Here is a 26,246-nt window from a genome sequence, read left to right on the forward strand (position 1 = left end):
TATATAGGTACTTATCGTGTCAGACCGCCACTCCTGAGCGTCCTTGGGTACTCAAGTACGCGAGTGCTCGAGTGCCCCAAGCCTCCCCTGCCAACGTTGTTTTGCCAGGCATCATGAGGGGCCGTGTTGCAGTTGATCGAGCTCCTCTGTGTTTCTGCAGGTCAAGCCTCGTGTTTCTACCTCGAAACAAGAACGGTCTCCCAAAAGTGGCGCTCAACAAGTGTGTGGGTGACACCGCCAAGAACTTATTTGCACCTCTAAGGTGCACATCAATAACGCATTGCGTTCAGGGTATACAACCAGCCCTCTCGCTACAAGGAGATGGAGACGCTTTTCTACATCCTCATCAAAGTACTTTAAATTGCACACAAAACCACTTTCTAAAAAAAATTGGCTGGTTCATCTACGGAAGGAATTCCTTTCCTTCATGTCTTGTACCCCCTGACCGAGATATCAGCGCCCAGGAAGTTGGAATTCGACGTTAATGATCTATCACGTGCTCACGTCTCCATCAATTGGGGATAGAAGATGATAAGATCCCCATGAGTTCTTCATTTCGACCACCGAGATTGATCGGTCAATCGTGGTTGGTCCATAAAACCCCACCAGAGTACTTATTTACCAGCACCGCCTTTCCAATCGAAATCCATCAGTGAAATTGTCAGTATTCCTGCATTCAGGCTCGTTGAAGCCCAGTCGGTGCCTAACGTAATATGCTGCCAAGTCTCCGTCGAGAAGATATTGCATCAAGTCCAAAACAGGCTATTAGAGGTGCTGTCGGGATCCAGAGACATCAGGAGCCGCAAGAGCGAATGTCATGAAGAAATCATGTCATGCCACGGCAATTCCCCAACTTCAATAATACGGGATGGCGCACTTCCGATTGAGAGTTAGCTCCCACACTCAAGTTATTATTCTGAACCTCGGCGGAGGTTGGAAACGTTACTTCCATGAATCTAACGACAAAGATATATTTTCAACCTCGGCTTAAGTATGGACAAACGGGCTGTTCTAGCCTCTACCCTATATAGGGCAGCCAATAGGTGGATGCCTTCGAAGCTTAGCCAACGAGCAGTTACCTTGTGCAAACATCCAAGTGTGTCAAGCCTCAGTTATCGCATCACAGAGGTACCTTATTTTCATGTGACTTTACCGGCAGACTTCAACGGAAGTTTTCGTACAGAGTATTGGCCAGCGCGATTGGGTTCCCGGACAATACCCCACTGGTGGTTGCAAACCCACAAACCAGTGTCGGACAATCTATGGTTAAGTTTCAAGTAGTCAACACGACATTTTATTGTACTGATCTGTACCTGATCTGTACCTTGCATTAGAAAGCAAAAACGCCAAAGCTATCTCGGCGGCCTCTCCTGGCCGTGATCGCGTCGACTGAGATTCGATCGAGTATTCTAATGATAGCGTACATCACCAAATATCCAGTCATCTGCTTAGCACTTGTTGCAACTTGCAAAGCAAACTATCTACCTAGGTAGATCACCTCATCGATATAGAATCGTCGCTCGCTCGAAACTTGGCATGATCCATGGCAGAACCACGGTGCTCCTGGAGCCCAAACGAAAGAGCCTAAACTCAAAGCATGGTACAGCGCCGGAACAGAAACTACTACGACTCTAGCCGCTATGGGCAGGACGGGACAAGTCCCCAATGCCATGGATCCGAATAAGCCTTTTGTAGCCTTGAGAAAAACCCAATCCCAAAGCAAATCGGAACACCTACGGCCCTCTCCAGATGCTCTACGACCAGACCAGTCGCGAGTGTGAGTAGACTAGGAAGGTTTGGAATTTCGAGACTGCAGGACGTGGGGTATTGCTCATGTACTGTACATTTGCACGGGAATATCGCGGGTGGCTGATCATGGTTGAGGCTAAATGTAAGGTTGATGAAGATGCATATCGCGATCGATCACAACTCCCTCCCTCCCTGGCAACTTGCAATACCGGCCACTGGTGCAAGCTGCAGAGAGCTGTGGGGAGTTGAGTCGATTTATATCAATTTACATCGTCTCTATATCTCCGATGGATGGCCCGCCAGGGCGTAGTCGCATATCAGGAAACATGTCCGCTCCCACCTCGTCCAGGCACCGCAGAATATCCCTCTTTGCAATATGGAGCCCGGTCTTGCGATCTCCGTCCTATAAAGTAGCACAACGTACGGATTGGCTGGGTTGCACGGCTCAAGTCCATTCCATGGAGAGCGCCACGACGCAGCGTGATGTGATATGGTCTCATGCGCGGATGAGGGTCCGTCGGGAGAAAAGACGAGGGACACTCCGTTAAGGTAGAGCAACTCGAAGCACCAGCGTCCAGCGAGAAGAGTGTAATAAAGAATATGAGGGGAGGAAAGGGGAGGGGCGAGCGCATATTTGGGGGGCTAATCTGTGGCAAACGAACCGGTCCGAGTATCGTGTACGGTTCCTACCGTAGACACCTTGAGGTACTACACGGTATGCTGCCACACCCCAAATATTGATCAGTCAATTGATCGGAGCACACGATCAGCAGCCGTTCACGCAAAGTTAGAAGGTTCCGTAAAACCGGAGGAGACGGTATTGTAAGTATTGCGTTGTCTTGTAGGTATTGTACGCTATCGGCGTGCTTCGTGGCTCGCCCTCACATCACACCCTTTTAGCAGTTTAGCTTCCACTCGCCGGGTTCGTATTGAGGGATGATTACTGTGCGGAATACTCCACACGTACTCGTACTGTGTACATGTACCTAGGTACTCTGCATTTGTCCGTCAACAACTGCCAGTATACGTAGTACTGCTATCCTGCTATCCTGCTATACTACCATACTACTATACTATAGTGCTAGCACTGGTACTGACTGCACCCGTACTGCCGTGGGCTGCCCCCTACAGCGCTGTATGGGCTGTACACTGTACAGCACGTACATACAGTGGGTGGAGAGACACTGGACAAACACCGGATCGCACTGGATTCCCCCCCCCAGGGCCCCAGGACAGCCCCTGGGCCCCCTGGTCAAGCGAAGTGTCTCAGCGCGGATCGCGCCAAGCCAGGACGGCCAGCCACCGCCCTCCCCCAATGGCCTCCGATACACCACCACTTCTTCCATCCGTCTCCTCCCAAAAGGTGCCAACGGTACCGATACGCACTCCTTCGTTCACGATCAGCTCAACATTCCCATCGACAACACCACGGCCCTGCCTCGATCAACGCCAATTCCAACGGCGACGAGAGCACTACGAATCACAACGGTCATCTGCTAGGGGACCACGTCGACATCCGTCTCGATCCCAATCCTCACGACTGCCACAACAATTATCGAACTGGGTCATAACTACTATCACGACAAACGCCCCAAATCTCGCGCTCGCCCACTCCTCTTCTCTCCGGCAACACCACGCACGACATATTTGCGCATGAGCACCAAATTGATGTTGGATTCGATCCTCGCATCCTTCCCGCGGATTGAGAACGATACCGTCTTGGGATTGCGGAGGGACCATGGCTGGAACTGAATCTCGTGGATCGGCAGTACTTGACAGGAGGTTGTCGGTGCGGTTCTCGACGCAACTTGACCATGGCAATAGTGATCATGATCTGGACGTCGAAGCAATGGGGATTTCGGACGGCTTTAGGCCATCGGGTGCTGGAACTGGCCACGACAGAATAGTGTCACAAGTATCGGCGAGCAGGAACCCTCCACCACGACCTTCAGGTACGACGAACCCGCCGGCGCCCGACTCCTTTGCCCTACAACATGACGGTGCGACGGGAACGGAAATAAGGACGAATTCCACGATTTCGTCGTCCACGAATCCCCCTATGGCGAGGTCCTCGAGTGGTTCGACCGATATACCCTACGTTAGGTCTGAGAGTCCCTATCAAGGACCGGCACAACCCTCGCATCCATACCAAATGTATCCGCAGGAGTCACAGGTGACAAGGACTGCGAGTATGGCAACAACTTCTACGGTTCCAGTATCGGAAAGATCGTACACAGGGCCCAGTGGGCCAACCCATCCATATGGAATGTACGCGCAGAACATTACTCCTGAACGAGAGGCGGCAGAGAGCTCTCGACCTACTCCGCCCGTTGCTGTTGGGTTTCCCGGTCTAAACAACCATTATCAACGCCGGCTTGGCCCTGATGGCGAGGAGGTTGCCGATATAATCGGACCAGACGGCCACACCGAACAACTGCCACCATACACGCAGTATCCCGACGAGGCTCTGGCAAGGAAGACTCGCCCAAATGTAGCAGTGCCTCCTGCTCCTGTTCCGGGTGCGGGAGGGATTGGATTGGCAACGCGGAACCCGGAATTTGCATCGCAGGAGGACCTGAGCTCACCTCAATCCCGGCGCAGCATCATGTCGGACATGAGTAGTCATCAAGTCAATACAGCTGCGGCAGTTGTTTCAGAAAAGCCAGCGTTGAAGAACTGGCAAAAGGCCGCGCGGAGGAAAGTTTGCGGCATTGTTCCTGTCTGGGTGCTCGCCCTCGTGGCCCTCGTTTTCATCATGTTTGGGATCATTCTGGGGACTGTGCTTGCAATCCTCAAACCCAAGCGCCCTCCATCCTCAAAACATTATAGTTCTCGTCCGAATCCAGAATCGTAAGTTTACACGACACCCACGAGTGCCTGTCCCAGCTAACCCGAACAGTGAAAGCACCATCTATACCACAATGACCACAACATTTGATGCCACCCCGCTTACCGCGGTTCCGACGGGGATGCCACCGCTGCCAACCGGGACCTTCGCTGTGCCTATATCAGTCCCCGCCCTCAATCAAGCCAGCTGCATCCAAGACACCGCCCAGAGTAACGCTTGGGCTTGTGGGATCGCTTTTGCACCTGGACCTCTACAGATAACTGTCGCTGGCTCCACCCGCTCGTCTAATCCACTAGAAAACAATGAGGTCAACTTGAGTTACGGAAATAACTCGTTGAATTCATTTACATACGGTGCCCAAGCTCCGACATTGAGCGAGTCGCGACCGTTGAAACTTGTAACCGATGTTACTGATGCTGCAAGGGGTCCGGCATGGTGGTTCCAAATGCCGTACGACAAGTTGGTTGTTCTGCACGAAAACAACCTCGCGCCCCTTAACAAAAGACGAGAGGGAAAGTCCCATGAACCCTCAGACTGGGTCCGAAAAGGAGTCGCTGTCCCTGGGGACTCACCATGGTTCTGTTATTGGAATGGCACGATACTGGAAGCGTTCATCTATGTCAACCAAACAAGCTCGTGGGGCAGCAAGTCATCTCCGATACCTTCCGGCGCTCCAAGCTCAACAACTGGCTCTGAACAATCATCCACCTATAGCACAAGTGTTCCGACTTCATCAAATGCCCAAACAGACGGCCCCTCTTCTCGATATGGCCCTCCTACCCCCCCATACCCGAAGGTTGTAAAGATAGAAGAGCACAGAATGTCACGAGGGCCCCGAGTTTCGGCTCCCTACTGTGTCCAGCATAAAATAAACGCCGACAATTCCGCGACCCCAGTTCTGAATAGTACCGGCCAGCCTATCACAGTATATCTGAATGAGACGGAGTCTACTAACTTTGGAAGACGCTATGTCGATCTCAACGAAAAACGTGCTGACCTGAGCGAACGGGATTTCGCCAACAAGTGTGGTTGTGTCTGGTTATATTCATGAGGTTTACCACTTGGAGGTCCTTGAGCAGGATTTGAAACTCTACATGGGCAATCTTCTTGCTTTTACGTTATTGTGCTACATATATCTAGGGAAGTTGAATGGGAGTTAGGGTGCGGTTATTGGGATTGTGTGTATACATTGGTCGAAGGGGCATAGGCGTTTGGTCTAATAGGATATATGGCTGAATGGATGTCTGCACCATACTACTAGTAGGTGCTCGGGACTTTGGGATATGGAATACGGAATGTGGAATATGAAATATGAAGGATATAGGGACTAAAACACATTGGACGCTATGGGTCAGGAGCATTTTGAATTGAGAACCCTTCGTCGTTACTCTATTTGTTGCCATCTAGCATATCATAAATGAAACTATGAGCACTTGATTAGCGTTAGGTCATTAATTAGTATCAAGTTGCTATTTATAACGGAGTATAGAGGTCGGGATAGGCTGTAAAGTCTTTTACGCTGTTAGATTGCAAAAACCTAACAATTTTAACATTCTATTACCTTTATTATTAGTGATTTATTACTTGGCTCTTTTATATAATCCGCACATAGATTCTGATTCACTTAATAAACATTTCCTCGTTTTCTAGACTTTTGTCTGTTGTAAACGCCTCTTGCCTCCAATACGCATATCCCAGCTCTACGCTGAGAGGAGTGGATACCTAAACGCCATGCACAGCACCAGTCGCAGATCTAATTAATCATGTCACATCCGTCTTATCGAGATCAGTATTTAGGCCGTCCAAAAAGCTATCCGCTTGTTTCTTCGCCCTCTTCTCCCCAATAGCCCTCCTCCGCTCCTCGATTTCCCGCTTCCTCGCCTCTTTCTTCTCCTCCCTCTCCTTTCTAACCCTCTCAGTCTCCAACCTCTCCGCCTCTAACGCCTCCATCTCCTGCTTCCTCATACCCTCATCCTTACTAAAACTATAAAACCCCACGCCTTTAATCCTAAACTCCTTATCAGCCTCATAATGCCGCTGCTCAGGCGGCGTAAGACTACGATCCCTCTTCCGCGCAAGCTCCTCCATCTTCTCCACCGCCGGCTCATCCGGGTTAAACGCGAGGCTCTGTACAGTATCGCCATAGATGAGCTTCTCCGGCATCGCCGGCCGAGCAGATATGCGATCGAGCTCTTCCTGTCCTAGAGTTTTATTCTGTTTCTTGCGCTCCATCCTCTCGGCTTCGGCTTTTGTCCCGCGTCGCTGTCGTCCGTATTCATCCTCGTATTCCACTATCTCTCCTCCTCTATCATCCCAGCCATCAGAGTCAGAATCCTCCCCGGAGCTTCTTTCGCCTTCGGCCCATTTTCTGTCAAAATCCACTAACCCCTCGTTGTCCTCGCCTTCGCGCGCTACGTGTTCCCCTCTCTTCATCTCCTTGTATAGCTTCGCCTTAGATGCTAGTTTCCGCTTCGACCGGTGTAATACCGCTTCATCCACACCTCCGATATCTTGTCTCCTAGCACCCCGCCCGCGCTGCGTCTCATCCTCTGAATCATCTTCTAAATCGCGCGCTGCACGCTTCTTGGTATTCTTGTTGTGGGATGTGAAGATGTCGTCTTTGGAGTGTTTGGAGGGGCGCGGACGGCCTGATGTAGGTCGGGATGTGGTGGATGAGGAGGAGAGAAGACTTGTGAGTGTTGAGCTAAAAGCGAGGCTTGTGGAGGAGGATATTTCTTTAGAGGCGGTTTTGGGTTTGCGTATGCCGTAGAGGGAGGTGTTGGATGCCATATTTTGTATCCGTGAATGCTCAATTAGTGTGCCCCTTACATGTAATGTAGGAAGGATATACGGGGAGCTGCGGGAGAAGTATCTTTGATCCTAGAGTTGTAAAGTTGCTGGAGCTTGTAAGGGTGGCGGTAGGGGATGGTGCTCTGGGTCGCTTCATGCACACCTTACATGGAAACAAGGTTTTAACTAGGCTTCAATATCCCAATGCTAGAAGAACATTAGGGGCCATTTAAAACTCAGAATTCAGATTTCTAGGCAGGGCATATTATTTTGTGCTATTATAGAAACATCTCCAGATAGTTCATGGAGTATTTACTTCGTACACGCCCTACGTCTCCTACGCCCAAGCTTCGTAAGGCTGAGGCTATTTTGGAGCGAAGTGGGGGGCATTCAATTGCGACACCGGCACACCCCGCTTCACCATCTTTTCCTCATTGCCTGGCACTCAGACCTAGACTTATCATTCACAAAAGTCCCTCAATTCCGATATCCCTCTAGGTTCAACTGATTCAATATGGCTTCTAAGGAGATTTTCATTGCTGTCATTGGTACTTGCTCTCACGCCCTCCCCACTCTCAAATCGTACTACGTCTAACACAGCATAGGCGCCGGCGGTGTTGGCAAAGCCTTTCTATCACAGCTGGAGGGCCTCTCCAAACGACTATCGGCTAATGCGTCGTCCCCGAAGCTTTCCCTCATCCTCGTTTCCCGAAGCACGAAGACATTATACAGCCCTCAATATAAGGCCCTGCCTTTCTTGAACCTCGCCACGAGCCTCGCAGATTCCACCAACAAGCCTCTATCCTTGACTGAGATTATTGACTTCTTGGCTGCTGCGCCAGCAAAGGTCGTCCTTGTTGATAACACCAGCTCTCAAGATGTTGCAGACAGTTACCCGCAGGTTCTGTCCCGTGGGATAAGCATTGTCACGCCAAACAAGAAAGCCTTCTCCGGTTCTTATAAGCTCTGGCAAGATATTTTCTCATCAGCGGCCTCGTCGGGCGCGAAAGTCTACCACGAGAGTTCTGTAGGAGCCGGGCTCCCGGTCATTTCTACATTGAAGGACTTGGTGGAAACCGGCGACGAGGTGACAAGGATCGAAGGCGTCTTCAGCGGCACTATGTCTTTCCTATTCAATTCTTTCGCGCCGACGGAGGGCTCAGGCGGAAAGTGGTCTGCTGAGGTAAAGAAGGCGAAGGAATTGGGTTACACAGAGCCAGATCCAAGAGATGACTTGAATGGGCTGGATGTTGCACGGAAATTGACTATCCTAGCTAGGCTGGCAGGACTACAAGTCGAATCTCCCACTTCTTTCCCTGTCCAAAGCTTGATACCCAAGGCGTTGGAGAGCGTGGGAAGTGGTGAAGAGTTCATGCAACGGCTACCTGAATTTGACTCCGAAATGGAGGAGACAAAGGCTGCTGCAGAGAAAGAAGGGAAAGTTGTGAGGTTTGTTGGGAGTATCGATGTGGCAAAGAAGGAGGTCAAGGTTGGATTGGAGAAATTCGACCGATCACACCCAATCGCCGCTCTGAAGGGAAGCGACAACATCATCAGCTTCTACACGAAGCGGTATGGAGCAAATGCTTTAATCATACAAGGAGCTGGTGCAGGAGGCGATGTCACGGCGATGGGCGTAACTGCAGATTTGATCAAAGTCCTTGGACAGCTCTGAATGTTTCAATTAGACCCCAATAATATCTCGTGGAGTTGTAGACCATGTTGTCAATCGTCGTTCATCGCATTATCATAGCGCCTCTCGTGTTCCATTCGTTTCTTAACCCCGCTCCCAGTCTCTACCGCTTCCACCGCACCAGATACACCCGGAATTGTCAATGTCCGAGGTCTTCCACTGGGCCTCTCACTCAAACTTGGCGCCCTAGGTCGTGGCCTATTCCTCGCTCGTCCGCCTACGTAGGGGATTTCGTACGTCGCTGTGCGGAATATATAGAGTAACGCGTCGTAGATTATCAAAAGCAGCCAAGGGCCAATAGACAACAACCCCAAGAGTAGCTATTGTTTGCATTATTAGTACTTGGGTAAGGCACATATATAGAGCCAGCCGAAGGGCAAACTCACAAACATGCGAACCGCCCATGTTTCAATGAAAGAAAGGCTTTCGGGCAATATAGAGGACCAGGACATGGTTGGAAGCTCTCCTCAAGATGTCTAAGTCATGTACCGGTATACCGCGCGGGGAGAGGTCGATTTCTACTTCGCCAGAGCAAGGATACTGCAATTTGTAGGGCGGGGAATATATTCACGTGTCGAGGCTTTAGGTGGTGGGCACCCGAGGTTTATCGTGAGTTTTTAAAGTGGAGATCGCGTTTCTGATCGGAGGGAAAGAGAAATAGCGCAGCTGTGTCATATCGAGATAGGTTTGGGTCGGCGAAGTGGGTTGATTCCAACAAAGTCACTCTCGGCGCAGCAACAGAGCTCCAATTGTCGTGTTTTGGTTGACGGCGGGTGCAGGGACACCGCCGGATCGCCCTGATTGGCTACGGCGGTCTGCCGATATACTGAAAATATCAGCCTTGAATCAGAGCCTTGCGCCTCGATCAAACCCCTCCAAAACCTATAAACAGACTATCACAACAAGTATCCTCACTATGGGCGGGTCTAAAAACAAACGCCAGAAGAGGGTCGACTACAAAAGCTCCCGCGAAGGCGGTACCACGAACGAGCTTCCGAAGAAAAAATTCTACAGACAGAGGGCCCATGCTAATGTTTTCTCGGACCACAATCTGACATAGTGAGAGATCTTTGATGTATAAATTGGGGCATTGTACTAATTTTCAGCCCAATAAACCCCGAACACATGAACTGGGCCCCCTACTTTCCCGCCTTCGTCGAGCCCTTGAATACTGAAGGTGCGCCGGTAGCTGTGCGGGACGTAAATGGAGGGGATGATGCCCATGTGCCAGAGTCCAGAGCCAGTGGTCAAGATGAAAATGGAAACAATCGATATGCCATGAACGAGGATACTATTCAAAGGTTGACGAAAGATGTAGAGGTGGCAGATATAGGGTGTGGATTCGGGGGATTGCTTGTTGCGCTTGCTCCAAAGCTTCCGAACACGTTGTTGCTAGGTATAACCACTGTTTACAATCATGTTCCCAGGGCTAATAGACATTCAGGAATGGAGATTCGATCGCAAGTCGCCGAGTATGTCCAAGAGCGAGTACATGCCCTCCGAGTTCAGAAGGCTACTGAAGGACTATTTCAAAACGCCGCTTGCCTACGAGCAAATAGCATGAAATTCCTACCAAACTTCTTCAAGAAGCACCAGTTATCAAAGATCTTCTTGTGCTTTCCAGATCCGCATTTCAAAGCTCGAAAACATAAAGCTCGGATCGTCTCCACGGCATTGAACTCCGAGTATGCCTATGTTCTCCGGCCAGGCGGAATTGTATACACCATCACGGATGTGGAGGATTTACATTTGTGGATGGTGGAACATTTTGATAAGCACCCATCCTTTGAAAGAGTGCTAGAGGAGGAGCAGGAGGCAGATGAGTGTGTAGAGGTTATGAAGTCTGAGACAGAAGAGGGGATGAAGGTCACACGGAATAATGGACAGAAATTTGTGGCATTGTTCCGGCGGCTAGAGGATCCTCCATGGTAAACAAGATATACCCATTTAAACAGTAATAATATAAAAGAGTCAAGAAATGCAAAGGATGTTCTCCTTCGTCCCATCCATGTGATTTGCTAGACTCTATCAGAAGTCGAGATTACGCGAGATTTGGCATTGGCCCTCCATCAGTAGCTACGGTCGACACCTCCAGTCGACCACAAACCAATCATGCCGTCCGACCACGCTCCCTACAATCACATACTATGGCCCTCAGTCGATGGGATGTGATCGCCATAGGTGTTGGTAGCTTTATCGCGTGGGGTTATGCCGTTCACTGGGTGCCAGTGTTGCGCTGGGTCGGGTATACCTTTGTGGTAGGCTTCATTCTACCAGTCGTGGGGCTGATCGCATTGCTGGTAACTACCTCCAGAGGAAGAGAATATGGCGACAGGAATATCAAATGCCGTCCCAAAGGCCCAAAGTTCCTGGCTGCGACCGCGTGGGACAACGAAATCGCTGCACTCCGAAACCGTCAAGCGTACCACTGGAAACCGCTCTATCCCGAGTCCTTCCTCGTCTCCAACGCCCTCGACGAGCTCTTAGAATTTATTCTGAAGGATTTTGTCAACTCATGGTACTCCAATATTAGCAAGAACCCGGTGTTCATCAATGAGGTGGACAAGACCATTAGACTCGCGCTGGCTAGTCTGCTCGACATCGTGCTCGAGCTAGACATTACGGAGATTGTTATTACAAGATTCGTCCCGATCCTGACGGCACATTTCAAGGATTTCTATGAGGCAGAGAGGGCTATACGAGGGAAACATCTAAATCGCCATGTTACGGAATCCGACGAGTTGGACTTGGCGATAGCTGCGAAATATAGGGAAGGAAAGCTACATCCAGCGGCATCTTTGGCATACTCAGATATAAAAGCGGTTAAGCAGAACTACCTGCGAGACCTAACGAAGGACTTGTTACCTAAGTTGTTACCCCAACGAGTTATTGCTAGTCGAGCTGTATCGGTTCTTGTTCAGGAGCTGGTGGCTTGTGCTGTGCTTTCGCCCGTTATGCAGCTGCTGTCAGACCCGGATACATGGAATCAGGTTATGGAGGGCTATGTACGTCGCGTTCAAACTCAAGCAACTTATGTATAAACTAATATGGGGTTGATAGGGACGAACAATGCTTCAAGATCGCTCGACAGTTCGGAAATTGCGCGCCGCCCTCGACGAGCACGCCTCACCGGTTCCACGACAGAGGCATACAACATCATTTCCCCGGATATCACCCGGAGACCATGAACGCCGATTTGAGAAGTTTATACGTGCTATTCGGAAAACCAATAATCTCTCAGATGCCCGTAGATTTCGAAGTGAGATCTCGAGCCAGCTGAAAAGAGATAGTCTGAAAGAAGGACAAGATCCCGTGTACCTGCGACGGCTAGAAATAGGGAAGAAGATATTGGACCAGCGTGTTAATCAACTTGCGGCGGGCGGGGAAAGAGTTCCACCAGTCCCACGGGTTTCTTCGGATCTTAATGGAATGCAAGTCTCACAAATGGAGAATGCCTCTCTAGTAGATCTACTGCATGATCCCTCAGGGCTCTCTTATTTCATGGAATACATGGATAGACAGCATCTTATGCCTCTAGTCCAATTTTGGATTGTTGTTGATGGATTCCGAAATCCGTTGGAGGATGAATTTGCGGAGGACGACGAGATTCCAGCAACCCTCGCTCCATGGACAGATGCTGATAGAGCCGATCTTGCCCAGATCAACGAAGCTTACCTATCGAAACCTGAGCTCAACGTTTCTGAGACATCGAAGCAACTTGTACGCAATTTCCTAAAGGCGGGCAACGATGCAAAACCACTTGAATACTTCCTCGCGCGAAGAGCCATTCTACGAGCTCAGACAGCTGCTCTTGAATTTATGCAGGAAAAGAACTTCCAAAATTTCAAGAAGTCGGACTTATTCTACAAATGCTTAACATCTCAAGAAGCGTCGAAAAGCATAGCGCCGCCACCTCAGTCACCGGGCCTGTCGATGATAGACGGGACATCAGGCAACCCACATCCGGTGCCAACTCGAGCAACTGTATCTCAGGCAGTGCTAACCAAGTCGAACCCCCTTTCACGGGTATCAGCAAAATTAGTGCCTAGAAGGGGCGAGTTGCGCCGAGCCCCAGCGTCTTCGAATGATTTGGTCTCTGCAAAATCCAGTGCGTCAGATTCCTTGGCTGAATCCCGACGTTCTTTAGACGACGAAACCCATTCGCCTCTATTTGACGATGAAGATTTTGATAGCGAGGCCATGAATAACTCGGTATACAGCCTTGATCAGGAGCCGCAACCAATCATTCCGGACAATAATGTAGTTGAAGCCATGGAAGCGGCCTTGAACAACATTATGGAAGATAAGCCAAACGCCGAAGACCTTCGGAAGTCGCTTTTCGGTGAAGATGACAACCTGGAATCGTCCAACCATAGTATTTCATCGCCCAATGGTAATGATTCGCCGCGGAGTTCTATGGATCAGAGGCGAGGAGATTTCTTTGGTGAAAAGACCGAAAAGCCAAGTATCGCTTCGCTTGGCCTTGTCAATACATCATCCAGAATCGGAGTTTTCACAGACGACGATTTATTTGGTGACGAGCAGAAATTTCTAGCTGACGAACATGACGACCCCGAGGAAAGCAAGACCCAGGATGATGAAGATGAGGTCCATGAAGCTGCGCCAGGCGATCTCGGACTCGCGGAAGCCATTGCGGCTCTTAGTACAGATATCGATAGGCTGGTCGCCCAGGATGCGGTCGTGGACTCCTTAACGAGGAAAGCAGAACTCACCAACAATAACGCTGAGTTACGCATATTGCGCAAGTCAAAGGCAAGCTTACTGAGGGAAATCAGGCGCAAGGAACTTCAGCGCCAGCAATATGTGGTCCAAGAGGGCGATAATAGTCTTTACGGTCGTTCAACTATCAAGATCAAATCTATGATGGTAGGAAAAGAGGATGACGGCCGAGAATATGCTGTATATGTTATTGAAGTCCATCGAAAAGCGGGAGAGCAGATGCCAGCAGCAACCTGGGCCATCACTCGCCGTTACAGCCAGTTCCATGAACTTCACCAGCGCCTACGAATGAAATATCCTTCAGTCCGGAATCTCGATTTCCCAAGACGACGAATGGTCATGAAGCTACAGAGCGATTTCCTCCATAAACGACGATTGGCTTTGGAAAAGTACCTCAGCGAAATTCTTCTACTGCCTGACGTCTGCCGTAGTCGAGAATTGCGCGCTTTCTTGTCACAGAGCGCTATTGCGCCCGGCGCTGAAACTCACTACGATTCTGAAGACAAGAAGGATATCATGACTCGGTTTTATAACTCGGTCACAGATGGCATGGAAGATTTACTCGGCAATATACCTGTTCTCGATCAACTTTCTGTCGCGGGCCAGAACTTGTTATCCGCTGCAACAAACCAGCTCATAACGATGCCGACTACCATAAGTGAAGATCCCCTCACTGCTGCAGAAGCTGAGGCAGAACTCAACGCCTTTGAGAACCGCGAACTTGAGCCATTTGTCAAGCCCATCTGTGATATCTTCCTAGAAGTTTTTGAGCTCAACCGCGGCAATAATTGGTTGCGAGGTAGGGCTGTGGTGGTTGTCCTGCACCAACTTCTTGGAGGTACCATCGAAAGGAAAGTCCGGGATAGTGTCAACGGTCTCGTTTCCGAGGAGTCCACAATCAAGTATGTGAATTTGCTCAAGGATTCTATGTGGCCTGGCGGCAAGCTCAAACGAGATGGCAAACCTCGATCTACTGCGGAAAAAACCAAAAGCCGAACGGAAGCGAGCTTAATGCTTGCGACTCTTGTACCAGACTTAGCTGCAAGTGTGGTGGGACGTGTAAATGCCCAGGCTGCAAGCCGAAGGATATTTGCTACCTTCAACAACCCTCGACTTAAGTAAGTAATTCTTCCCCTGCCTTATCTGATCGGTGCTGATCTTTATAGCACGCACCTCGCGTTTACGTTGTTAGATGAAGTAATCGATGTATTATTTGGAGCTATTCGTACTTGAAGCATTTGTCTTTTAGCGTTGGTCTGTATCATCGGCGTTTAGCATAGGCGTTGGAGGCAAGCATGGAATGCTAGGACACATCCATGGAGTTCGATATATAGGATTCTTAATACCAGTACATAAAGATAATACTCTATTTCCGATAAACATGCCGTGTACTTATGAAATTGTTATTACAAGCTTCTGCGTACTACTTAACCATCTTGTTTTACTTGTATAGTAACGTAACTTTTCAATTATAAATACATATAACGAGTTCCAGTATAATATAGATGTCCACTGCACACTTGTGTTATAGATTGCGAGAAGTTGAACATAGGATATCGCCGCTCTCTCGGGTTGGGTGAGTAATTTGTATCTAAGTAGGTAGTAGAAGCGACATAGCTAGAGGCTGGACAATCCTGGATGAATGGGACAAGTTTGCCAGTTGGTTTCAAAGTGCTATTATATCTTATATAAGACCCGGCACATTGTAGGAGATAAACCTGGAATACCTCCCAGCCCACCCCTATTCCCACGTGATATGGTAGAATGCAATATTTTGTTGCACATCGCACCTCAGCATATGCCGAACCAACACCCGTAATTCAGCAGAGTGGATTTGTACGGAGCACCATATGCCCCCTTTACAGACGGTGATTGGTAGTTCTCAAATCTTGCCGAGTCTGTTTAGCTGTGATGGGCAGATTCAAGGTAGAAAGTGGTCTGAGTAGCCAGGCGGGAGTTATTGACTTTCTATGGCGGAGTAGAAGCCATGAGCCGTTTTATGGGCTCATCACATAGCTTGAAATGGGGGTTGTACCATTTTGTCTCAGGCCTTATCTTCCATAAACATAGGAATTCTTCAGGATTTTCGTTGGTTGTCTCGCCTGAATGATTTTCAGCACCAGTGCGTGAATAAGAGATGTGAACTAAGAGAGTCCTTGAGGGTGTTTCACAGAATCATCGAAATTCGCATCCCAAAACAAATCCTTACAGACAGTCCACCAAATGGTACTGAATCTGTAGCCTCTCTAGAGACTGGCGTTTCATCTATATCGAAAAAAAGCTGAATTCGCAAGCAGCAGGGACAAGTTATTAATGGAAACCCGACGCGCGTTGCGCATTGCGCCTTTCAAGCCACATGATAAGGGTAAGACACTTATTTCTAAAATTACCTAGAGATTATTTTAATAGCTAAAGCGGCTTATAAAACGGTAATCTAATTTGCCCGGGTAGAGCACGGTAACAATAATGCTTCATACTTAGATTATAGTCTCTGTATAAACTCTGCGCCTGCTAGACCGTGGTCCTTTATATACTAATAATAAAACAACAGCAAAACACTTTTATTAATACATCGTTCATATTAAGTATCCCCACTATATACTAGCCTCCATTTTGATGTTTTCGGTATACGATACCTTTATTAATATATTAGTCTTATCCTTAGAGTTATATCCAAGTCACCCTAACAAAGCTTATCGCTGACGACCCCGCCATTTTGCGCCCCACCTCCTCGCAACGTCCCTGAGCTTCACATCTCTTGAATATTTCACCAAAATCAGAAATCATGTCAACAAACTTACCATTACCTACTAGCGTTCCACCCGCCGACCCAGCAACCTCGACCATACCGACCTTCAAATTCCCCCGTGACTACCACTTCCCACCCTTCTTCACGCGCCAACCAACCCTCCAAACGCACCACGCGCAACTCCAAAAATGGTCGTCCCTAATCCTCTCTTACTGCCGCTCACACCGCATCTTCAAGCTCTCCCTCATTGACGCCCTGGATACCGATTTATTCTGGAATAAACGTATTGGGAAACGTATGAGTCTTGCGGACGTGAAGGAGGTTGTGGAGTATATGCGGAAGGAGGACAGGGCGGAGTGGGTTGGGGGGAAGGGAGCTGGCGGAGAGGGAGGGAATGAGGTCTGGGTTTGGTGGAGGACGCCTGAGGAGTGGGCTACTGCTGTTTATGAATGGGTGAGTCTTGTGATCGCCAACAATGGGAGAGGGTGGAGGGGGAAGAAATGCCATGGTATGGGAGCTAATATTACGCAAATAGGTTGATGAGACGGCGCAGAAGAATACGGTTTTGACGCTGTACGAGTTGACTCAGAGTGAGGCTACCTTATCGAAAGGTTTGCGGTCTTGAAATTTACTCCCCCGTGTCTTGTTGGCTAATTCGCCCTTAGAGTTCCACGGTATGGATTCGGATCTCCTGCAGAAGGCACTGAATATTCTTGTGAAGAGAGGAAAGGCGCAAGTTTTCGGGCAGGAAGATCAACAAGGTGTCAAGTTCTTCTAGACTTTGCTTGTTAGCCGGAGTTAATCTGATTCCTCGGCGTTTATTCGCATTGCAAGGAGTTTAAACGAAGGCGTATCGTCTCATTGTCGAGTATAACTCTAGTTTAACGCTAATATACAGAGTTCCAACGCCTGTGACTCCCTCCCCATCCCCAACTCCATAAATGGGTATTCATGACCTCGTCGTTATCTGTCTCCAAGTAGCTGATCAAACCACTAGTAATTAGCGTCGAACATATTTATCATTGGCCTTCAGCCAGATAGCTATCGTCCCACTTTTGCTGTTGAGCCATCGCAACATCCAAGATCCAGTCCGTGGTTACAATCCGTGGTAACATATTTCCATCCCTCGCCATTGCCGCAAAGGAGGGCCAAAGTTTCCGCTCGGTTGGCTTCTGGCCGGTGATCAAATATACAGGTTCCGGGCCAATTTCATCTTCTGCCGGATTTGTTTTCTTAATGGTAGGCTTGCCATTATATATGGCGAAGATGCCCCCATTTGCTTTGACGATATCCTCGTAGGTTTCAGGTCCATTGGGAATGTCCTGTGTACAATATATCGGAACGCGTTTGAGCAAAGACCGTTTATTAGCCTTTGCTCGACGCCCAACGTCTTTTAGTTTTAATTTGAATTTTTTCTCGTTGTCCGAGTCTTTGAGATTGAAGTCCTCAGCATCCGGAACTTCCCCAGTCTTTATACATGCATCGATAAAGTCTGACCTGACAATGGTAGGTCCCATTGCCAAGGCACATAGGAACTTTTTCGTCCGAACCATCGCTGGGGCGGCGAGATGGGTACACTTTTTAGGATCTTGCACTATCTGAATGCCAAGTTCTCGTAATTTTTTCTGCAGATATGATCAGTGGAAAAGGATCAAATCGAGTTTCATGTAAGGCTTGGCTTACCTTGTCCATGTCCTCCTTTGTAGGATTATTTACCCACGCTTGGTAACCAGTGACGAGAAGTTTTATGCTGATCGGTGGAAGGCTAATTCGCTGACGTTTTGGTGTCCGAGTTTCCTCGTCCGAATATCCGTCCTCTTCCTTCTGTGCTGGGCTTGAACTACGCTCAAGGGACCTCTGCTTATCGATTTGATTTGCGGCGCGTTCGCCACCCCAAATTGGCCCCTTTCTCTTCTTCTCTTTTTCATAAAGAGCGATATCACCTGCCATCCCACTAATGTATAAAACTGCTTGCTGTTTTGCACTTCTACTCGAGGAGGGCGTGCTGTTTCCCCTACCCGTACTAATGCGGCGCTTTGCCGATGGAGTGCTGACATTCGCGGCCGTGGTAGCTCTTGATTTGGGAAGACTAGCATGCCCCTTCTTCTCAGCTTTACCAGTATGTTCGTCCTCTTGGTCATTATTTTCGTCCTGACTTCCCATGGCAGTGTCGTCGTCAGACTTCCTCGGGCTTGATAAGTTCGAATCTTTCTCCTGCATCACTGGGCGGCTCAACGGCTTAGGATCGTCCGGACCAGGGGTAGGATCTTTGGGGAAGTAGGCAGCCTTGAGAACCTTCGGATCAAACTGTGTTTGACCTATCACCTCGCCTAGATTCGTTCTTGGCGGGAAATGCGTGTATCGAGGGTCGGTCAACTCTTGCATCTTGCAACGAGCATAGCTTTCCTCTATCCAGAGGTGGTTCACCATGTTGATGTTCCACTCATCTGCGGCATTGCATTTCTCACTCGACTTTCGCGCTGTGATCAGGTGGGTGTTATCTACTTTCATGCTCTTCGTGAATTCTGCACCGGCAGCAAGGACGAGGTTTTCCAGATATGTGCGCGCTTCGCCGCCGTAGTTCGAAAGTGTGATGCGAAATTCTTCGAAGCCAGGTATTCCACCCCGAGGAAGAGGATAATGTAATAGTCTCCTAAGGGGTGAAGTCCACTCATTATGGGTAATCAAGTGATATAACCATGCAAGGTTCCCCACGTCTATACCAGCACAGGAAGCGAAAACATAATCTCTTCCGTCACGCCATTGACAAATAAACATGTCCGCACTGTGAACAGAATGAGTGATAGCTCCACCTCCGTCAATGACCAGGTCCTCAAGTACTTTGCGAAGTCGGCTGCCAATTTCAAGGTCCCCCGACATCATAACAGTCTTGCTTTGGAAAACATCGAGATGTCGGGGGGAGTCCGTAGGAAGGGGTAAAGATTCTGGTCGCGGAGATGAAGCTCCCTGAATGTTGGTGGATTCAGTTGGTAGTGGGACAGCATCGTCGGGGTTCACTCGGAGAATCTCTGGATTAGGGAGCAAGTATGGCCTCTCGTCTATCTTCTTGCCAAGCTTCAGGCAATCGTCGAACCTAGCTATTGTTAGTCTCATGATGCGGTTTTTGAGCGGTGGACTTACCAGTGAGGCAAGACTATCTGGCATTTTAAATTTCTCTCCACAGCTTGCTGGCATTTCGGATGATCCATTGTAAGAGCACAAATATGCGTCGTCAACTTCGTCAAACTACTCGACTCCATCCCGCCCAAAGCTACGACAGCACCAGCAACAGCGGCTTTGTCGCCCGAAGGGATGTCGGCGCAAGTAATGACGAGTGTAGAGAAAAAAAGATTCGGATCCGGGGAGTGAGGCCGTGTCTGAGCTGGCTTGCGTTTCAAGAGCGATTCTGTGACCCAACTTGGCCTCACAATACATATCATATTTTGACGCGCCTCTAAGTATTGCGGAAAGTCGCTCGTCGCTGCGATTATGTGGGTGACATTGTCGAGATCAATCTTTCCATTTCGTTTGATAGCAAGTACTTCTCCCTTATGATCTTCTATAGTTCCTTGCAACTGGACCGACTGTTAGTATGGTATGCACAGCATGCTGGGGGAAAAGAGGATTGCCATACCCCTACAATCTGCGCCTCTATGAGATCTCTGCTTGGGACGATTGAGAAAACCAGATGCTCAAAGAGTGGAGCACCTTTTTCTGCGGCCATGGCCATTTTGTGAGCACAAATAATTGGGCTAGCTAGTAGGCAAGTGCATCAAATGGAAGCTACAGTGTTGACGGAAGAATCGCGATATCCACCACGCGGCTTGCTTCGCGATTGACGCGAAAACCCCACGCGATAACGCCCAAGTCACGTGTATTATTATATTGACCTGCACGTGATCGAGATCCCGTCCCACCTCGCATCCCACATTCAAAGTCCCGTGCTTTGTATTGGACCGTTTTGAGCCTCGGCTTGTGGCTTCCATAGCCGCGAGATATGCTCCTCGTCAAGTGCACAATATAGGTACTCAACCCTTACTGTATATAAATATTTCATACCCCGCATTCTTTTATATTTCATGATATATTCTCAAGTACCTTGCTCGTTCTACTCATAGATTCTATCTCACCAAACCTCTCTTCACGTGATGTCTTCTCCCATCTTTGAGATAAAGGAACACGCCTTAGAATGTCAGCATATTCGAGAATATGCCAGAGCAACAGCGAATTCACAGGAAGATGTGTTACGGCTAGCCATCAAGCAATATATTCCCCTAGATAACCGAGAGCCCCAAGCTGGTGATGTCACAATCATTGGAACTACTGCAAATGGCTTTCCCAAGGTACGTCCCCTAAAAAGGCTGTGTGAACCATTCTAATTTGCTTTAGGAACTGTATGAACCCCTTTGGGAAGACCTACACGCACGTTCAAAAATCAATGGTTTCCGGATACGCAGTATCTGGATAGCGGACGTATCCAACCAAGGAGCCAGCGGAGTACTCAATGAGCAACTCCTCGGGAACGATCGTGAGGACATTTCCCCATCAAATATCAGGACGAAGAGCAACATCTAACATATCTTAGCTTCATGGACGGATCACGCCCGAGATCTCCTCCACATGATCAACCACTTCCGCTCAGAAATGCCACTTCCCATTGTAGGGGTAGGGCACTCATTCGGCGCCAATATTCTGTGTAACCTTGCATTCATGCATCCGCGATTGCTCTCTACATTAGTTCTCCTGGACCCGGTAATCCAACAACACGCTTCCACGCCCACGGGACCCAGCCCAGTCCAGCAATCAACCTTCCGACGTGATATATGGCCCTCCCGCGCCGAAGCGGTAGCCGCCTTCCGCAAGCAGAAGTTTTACCAGACCTGGGACGAAAGGGTCTTCGACCGATGGTGTAAATATGGCATTCGAGACACGCCAACTAATGCCTACCCAAATGAGAACGGGAATGTGACTCTGGCTACAACCAAGCATCAGGAGTGCTTCACTTTTATGAGACCTAGCTGGGATGCCGTGAGTCCCGACGGCTCTAAAATATTACGGCGCGATCTCGTTCCCGATTTATCTTTAGGGCACAAGGTGATATATCCTCTTTACCGGCCCGAGCCATTTACTGCAGTTTCTCGGATAGGTGAATTAAGACCGAGTGTACTTTATATATTTGGCGGAGATAGTGCAATGTCGTTACCTGGCGCAAGGAAAGAAAAGATGGAAATTACAGGAGCCGGACCGGGAGGTAGCGGCGGCGCGAAAGAAGGGAGAGTCAAGGAAGTGGTTCTAGAAAAGATTGGTCATCTCGTTGCAATGGAGGCGACAGAACTTTGTGCCGAAGCTGCATCGCAGTGGTTAGGTCAGGAGGTGAAACGGGCTGAGAGTGCCAGGAAAGAGTATTTGGAATGGACGAAGCAAAGCTTATCCGAGAAGCAAACTATGTCGGAGGAATGGAAGAAAATGGTAGGGGGCCCGCCCACAAGGCCAGGCAAGAGCAAAATATAAATAAATCATTGTGATGTTAAATTAAATCCTGATCATCAATCCATCACGGAGGTATATTGTAATTCTATCATACCTGCAAACTCCACATGTCCATCGCTCTGCCACTAGTAAACCTCCAATGCCTACAAATCCTCGTCAGGAGGAACCCACACAAGTATTCCTTCCTTGTCGACTTTCATCCCTTCAGTTGGTGAGATCTTCAACACCTTCTGGAAATATCTGTCTTTAATCACACATTGAATAGGCCCAATCCAGTCCCCTCTTATGCTTGGAAGTAGCCTAAATCTCATTGTCTGACGAGATAACGGGACAAGCTGTAAAGTTGATTGTTTGACGCCGGAGAAGGCGAATTTCTCACTAGGCTCCATGGTAACCCCGAATGTGAGAAAATGGTTAGAGGGGTTCTCAATCGTGACATCAAAATGAATCATAAATGGGATTCTGGATGAGTAAGAGACCGTGGCTAACACTCGTGGCTCGCTGCTTGAAACAAGCAGGCGTGGAACTGCTAGAGTGGATGTGGTTACCGGTGCGCCTTCGGCATTGCGGCGCCATTTTATTGCCAGAGCCACGTCAAGAGTAGCCGTTCCCCTGTCATCTAAAGACCTTTTTTGAGTGCAGATGTCGAATTGAGCCTCTTCGAGACTACGAGGGCCAACCTTTAGACCACCCGCTGGCACTTCCATTGGTTTTGTGGTGGAGCAGACAATTCCGCCATGCACACCGATAACTTCCACGGCAACATCCTCAACTATTAATTCCTCCGTGGCGAATGATGCGTACCTCGCCGTCAAGCACCATTTTTGTCCTAACCCGTACGCGTCGTGGTCGGATCCGTAGTTTCCTGGCTCATCATGGGTAAAAAGGCTCGGCCACGGATCTAGATGCATCCGGGGAGAAAAGTCGTAGTTGGCTTCGAAAGGGTTTATAACCTCTAGTTGCATGGACATCGAGCGGGATATTGGGGTTTCCATGTCAGAAACTAGGCTGTACGATGCTTTTATTGCAACTTCATAAACTGTTGGTAAATCAAGTGGAGGAATAAGAATCTCAACGGTGTTCGAGGTTGCACTTGCGATTCTACCAAGTGGAGTGCTTGGTAGTGAAGTGCTCGCCAGTAAATTACTCTTTTCGTCCTCTTCAGATGCAGCACTAGGGCCTTTAGCCACCTTCAAGGTGAGAGCCGGTACTCCTTCTCCACGTAAACGAGCATCCAGGCTCGCAATGGCATCGACTTCTTCCTCATTAAGAACTTCAAGCCGTAAAGTTATGGGCTCGTTCGTGTAGTACTGCCCTTCGAGCCCGACAAAGCGAAGCTCCATTTTCGGTGGCTTTGGGAGCACAGCTAGGGCTGATGCATTTGCGCGAGCAATCCTCTTCTTCATTCCCTGCTGGCCCCACCATATGTCAGGGCATGTAGTCCGTTCAAATATGTGGACATATTCGAAGTCGAATCGGTCCGAGATAATGGAGAATGACGTTGATATAGCGTTGACATCTCCATCCTCCCTCAAGGGACTATTGAATTCGAAAATCCTTCTCTGGCCGGGCCTAAACGTTAAGTCTGCCTCGCCAGTTTGTGAATGCCGACCTTCTCGAACAGCGTCAACCAAACACACTTCGTTGAATACGACAGGGCCTTGGCTCTGGACTTCGCCCCCCGTACTATGTCGCACAACAATAGGCTTCATACTACCCTCAAACTCAATCCTTAATTCACTTATCGTTACTGGAGCTGACGTAGATATGGCAGATGAGGAAACAGTCAGTTGTGATGGGCAAGCTTCTCCAACTTTCCCCTCGGCATGCTCGAAGGCAAACGACGCAGACAGAAAGGAGTGGACCTCGCTCTCATGGAGAACCACTACGGGTTTAGTCTTCATATTCGTGATGCTGTCCAATGACTTGGTAATATCATAATGCCACTTGGGATGATGGGTAAAGCCTAATTGGCGTTAATATAGGACATATGTTATCGGAGGATGAAATACTGACACTTATTCATAAGCTCCCAGTCAACGGCAACAACGGAGCCACCATCACCAAAGCGTATTGCAGCATTTCTCAACGCCCATCCAACCTCTTCGACGATATCCCACCACCCCTCTTTCCGATAAGTCATATTCTGCCACAGGGGACGGAGAATCCGCAAAGCGTCCTTCCAAGATTCTTGTTTCATGCTTTCCTTCGCTGAAAGAAGTTGTAGTTCTTGAATAAGGCGAGATTGGCCCCTCAACTCAAACTCGGCAATAGCCTTATTTAGAGAGTCTATGATGAGAGCACAGTGGTCAACGCCTTCGTATCCAGGCAGCGGATTCTCTTCATGTGGCTCCGGGCAGAGGTATATATCGTACGTATACGCTTTACTTGCAATTGCCGAAGCAGGAGATGACCCTGGAGGTGATCGGTCTTCTTCAGGTATGGCTAATGCCAGATTACGGCGAGTAATAAGGTGTTTTGACGCAGAGTAGAACCAGTATCCAGGGTGGTGGAGAAGCTCCCATGCCTGCGTTCGCTCCCCAATTGCAATGGATTTCTCGGGCGACAAATATATCGCACTAGTGTTAGAGCGGAACTCATTTATCGACACTTTTTTGATCATCTCGCCCATTACAGTAGCCCACCTAGCCTCCCAAGCTTCCCACCCGTATGTGGAAGATCCCTTGCCTCTTCGGTCAACGAAATCTCGAATTTTGTCTCGATGCAACTGCCACCTACGGACTGCCGCAGTTGAGTTCCCGTTCCAGAGTAAGCAGCGCAGTATGCGTATTGCGAAAATATCGGCAAGTAAACGTGCTTCGTTCCATCGAGGATTCCAGCTTGCAATTACTTCCAGAACATCGGGTCCTAGCAGGCCTTCATAGCCACTTTCATAAGAACGAACAGCGGCATCCATCTCCTGTCGGAATTCGGCAAATACTCCGAGCTTAAAATCGTAACGTACGTTCCACCCTTGGCTAGATAGTGTCTGTGAGGTACCTGAGGTTGGAGGCGCCGTTGGAGGGGGTATGACGCCCCTGCTGCGCTTCCTTCGGGCATGCTTGCTTAAATCGCGATAATATTCGATACATAGTGGGTATATAGTAGTGGTGATCGTTTCGACAAATGCTTGAAGCTCAACTGCCGAAGACTGCGGAGGCAAGAAGAATAGGGACGTCTTGGAGTCAAGACCCGTGTGTTTACGGATATTGGCAAGCCTTTCTTCTACATCAGGAGACTGAACAACCGATTCCTCACTCAACAATGCAACTACAAGCCGAGTTTTATAACCAGATTGGCTCAAGGTGTCTTTGATGTTGTTTATATCTGACTTCAATTGATTATCAAGTTTAGTTGACAGGTTTTGATCGGCCGTAAAGGTATAGAAAGCGATGTACGTGCTCGGAACACGATCCTGGTGTTTCTCAATCCATGTCGAGGTAATAAGGCCGTCCGGAAATAGGGGGCCTTCCGGGCTCAATGGTGAGAGCGGTGAATGTAGAACGGGTCTTGTCGTTGGGCTCGTAGGTTGCAGAGACGCAGGGAGCTGGGCAGCGCGGCCTGGTAAAACATAATCCTATTCCATGTTCAGTTCATGTACTGATAGAAGGGTCATGAGCTTGGCTGAACTACTCTTCCGATAATCTTGACTCTGAATTTATTCCTTCCGCTATGCTCACGCCCATTCCATGCGAGGTTTCCAGCATCACTATCTCGGAAGTGCCGCAGGAGGGCTTCCGCATCCCCTGACTCCACTGGGGGGATCTCTGAGGTTATTCGGATCCCGCCATCAGTGCGCTCTGGTTCACCGTCGGATCGGTCGAGCCCTGATACAACCAAGAGAGGAATATTATGGGCCACATAGGCTGGCGGATATCCGTCCATTGCAATGTCGTCCTAAAACCTCCATAAGCGACAACAATTGGGCGTGTCTTGTTTATGTCGATTTCGAACCCGGAGCTGTCGATTTTTGGCGTGAACCCGCCTTGTATGCGCCGCGGATGAGTGCTGTCAGCTCACAGAAGATTCATTCTGGCGCAGGACAGCGTTCATGGGTAACTAGCAGCTTATGCTCGACTTGGATCCCAAATTCAAAGCCTTGTGCTGAACTGAAGCCGCACCGTGTATGTTCGAGAGTACAAGTCACGATGTACGAAGTACATCTGGATGGTGCACGGACGGACAAA

General features: G+C 49.0%; 8 protein-coding genes across 8 annotated transcripts; 5 read left to right on the top strand and 3 right to left on the bottom strand.

Moving 5' to 3' along the window:
* Nucleotides 1-3,487: 3,487 nt before the first annotated feature.
* BP5553_01986 (uncharacterized protein) lies at nucleotides 3,488-5,648 on the top strand (the record flags this gene model as incomplete). The annotated part of the gene is made up of 2 exons (XM_032010609.1): nucleotides 3,488-4,599; nucleotides 4,649-5,648. The coding sequence occupies 2 exons, from the start codon at nucleotides 3,488-3,490 to the stop codon at nucleotides 5,646-5,648; spliced, it is 2,112 nt and encodes a 703-aa protein (XP_031874663.1).
* Nucleotides 5,649-6,358: 710 nt separating this feature from the next.
* On the bottom strand, nucleotides 6,359-7,387 carry BP5553_01987 (Uncharacterized protein; the record flags this gene model as incomplete). The annotated part of the gene is made up of 1 exon (XM_032010610.1): nucleotides 6,359-7,387. The coding sequence occupies one exon, from the start codon at nucleotides 7,385-7,387 to the stop codon at nucleotides 6,359-6,361; it is 1,029 nt and encodes a 342-aa protein (XP_031874664.1).
* A 514-nt stretch (nucleotides 7,388-7,901) lies between these two features.
* Nucleotides 7,902-9,062, top strand: BP5553_01988 (Homoserine dehydrogenase; the record flags this gene model as incomplete). The annotated part of the gene is made up of 2 exons (XM_032010611.1): nucleotides 7,902-7,935; nucleotides 7,993-9,062. The coding sequence occupies 2 exons, from the start codon at nucleotides 7,902-7,904 to the stop codon at nucleotides 9,060-9,062; spliced, it is 1,104 nt and encodes a 367-aa protein (XP_031874665.1).
* Nucleotides 9,063-9,996: 934 nt separating this feature from the next.
* BP5553_01989 (PX protein) lies at nucleotides 9,997-15,053 on the top strand (the record flags this gene model as incomplete). Its single annotated transcript, XM_032010612.1, has 6 exons — nucleotides 9,997-10,139; nucleotides 10,187-10,476; nucleotides 10,525-11,008; nucleotides 11,116-12,085; nucleotides 12,141-14,938; nucleotides 14,987-15,053. The coding sequence occupies 6 exons, from the start codon at nucleotides 9,997-9,999 to the stop codon at nucleotides 15,051-15,053; spliced, it is 4,752 nt and encodes a 1,583-aa protein (XP_031874666.1).
* A 1,552-nt stretch (nucleotides 15,054-16,605) lies between these two features.
* On the top strand, nucleotides 16,606-17,347 carry BP5553_01990 (Uncharacterized protein; the record flags this gene model as incomplete). The annotated part of the gene is made up of 3 exons (XM_032010613.1): nucleotides 16,606-17,022; nucleotides 17,105-17,180; nucleotides 17,235-17,347. 3 exons carry the CDS (start codon nucleotides 16,606-16,608, stop codon nucleotides 17,345-17,347), a joined length of 606 nt encoding a protein of 201 aa, XP_031874667.1.
* A 241-nt stretch (nucleotides 17,348-17,588) lies between these two features.
* On the bottom strand, nucleotides 17,589-20,299 carry BP5553_01991 (BRCT protein; the record flags this gene model as incomplete). The annotated part of the gene is made up of 4 exons (XM_032010614.1): nucleotides 17,589-18,194; nucleotides 18,253-19,663; nucleotides 19,711-20,144; nucleotides 20,204-20,299. The coding sequence occupies 4 exons, from the start codon at nucleotides 20,297-20,299 to the stop codon at nucleotides 17,589-17,591; spliced, it is 2,547 nt and encodes an 848-aa protein (XP_031874668.1).
* Nucleotides 20,300-20,717: 418 nt separating this feature from the next.
* Nucleotides 20,718-22,080, top strand: BP5553_01992 (uncharacterized protein; the record flags this gene model as incomplete). The annotated part of the gene is made up of 3 exons (XM_032010615.1): nucleotides 20,718-20,912; nucleotides 20,959-21,097; nucleotides 21,155-22,080. 3 exons carry the CDS (start codon nucleotides 20,718-20,720, stop codon nucleotides 22,078-22,080), a joined length of 1,260 nt encoding a protein of 419 aa, XP_031874669.1.
* Nucleotides 22,081-22,202: 122 nt separating this feature from the next.
* Nucleotides 22,203-25,944, bottom strand: BP5553_01993 (Uncharacterized protein; the record flags this gene model as incomplete). Its single annotated transcript, XM_032010616.1, has 3 exons — nucleotides 22,203-24,025; nucleotides 24,076-25,636; nucleotides 25,693-25,944. The coding sequence occupies 3 exons, from the start codon at nucleotides 25,942-25,944 to the stop codon at nucleotides 22,203-22,205; spliced, it is 3,636 nt and encodes a 1,211-aa protein (XP_031874670.1).
* Nucleotides 25,945-26,246: the final 302 nt, after the last annotated feature.

This window comes from Venustampulla echinocandica (genome assembly GCF_003357145.1).
Source record: "Venustampulla echinocandica strain BP 5553 chromosome Unknown scaffold_0, whole genome shotgun sequence".
Taxonomy (NCBI): Eukaryota; Fungi; Ascomycota; class Leotiomycetes; order Helotiales; family Pleuroascaceae; genus Venustampulla; species Venustampulla echinocandica.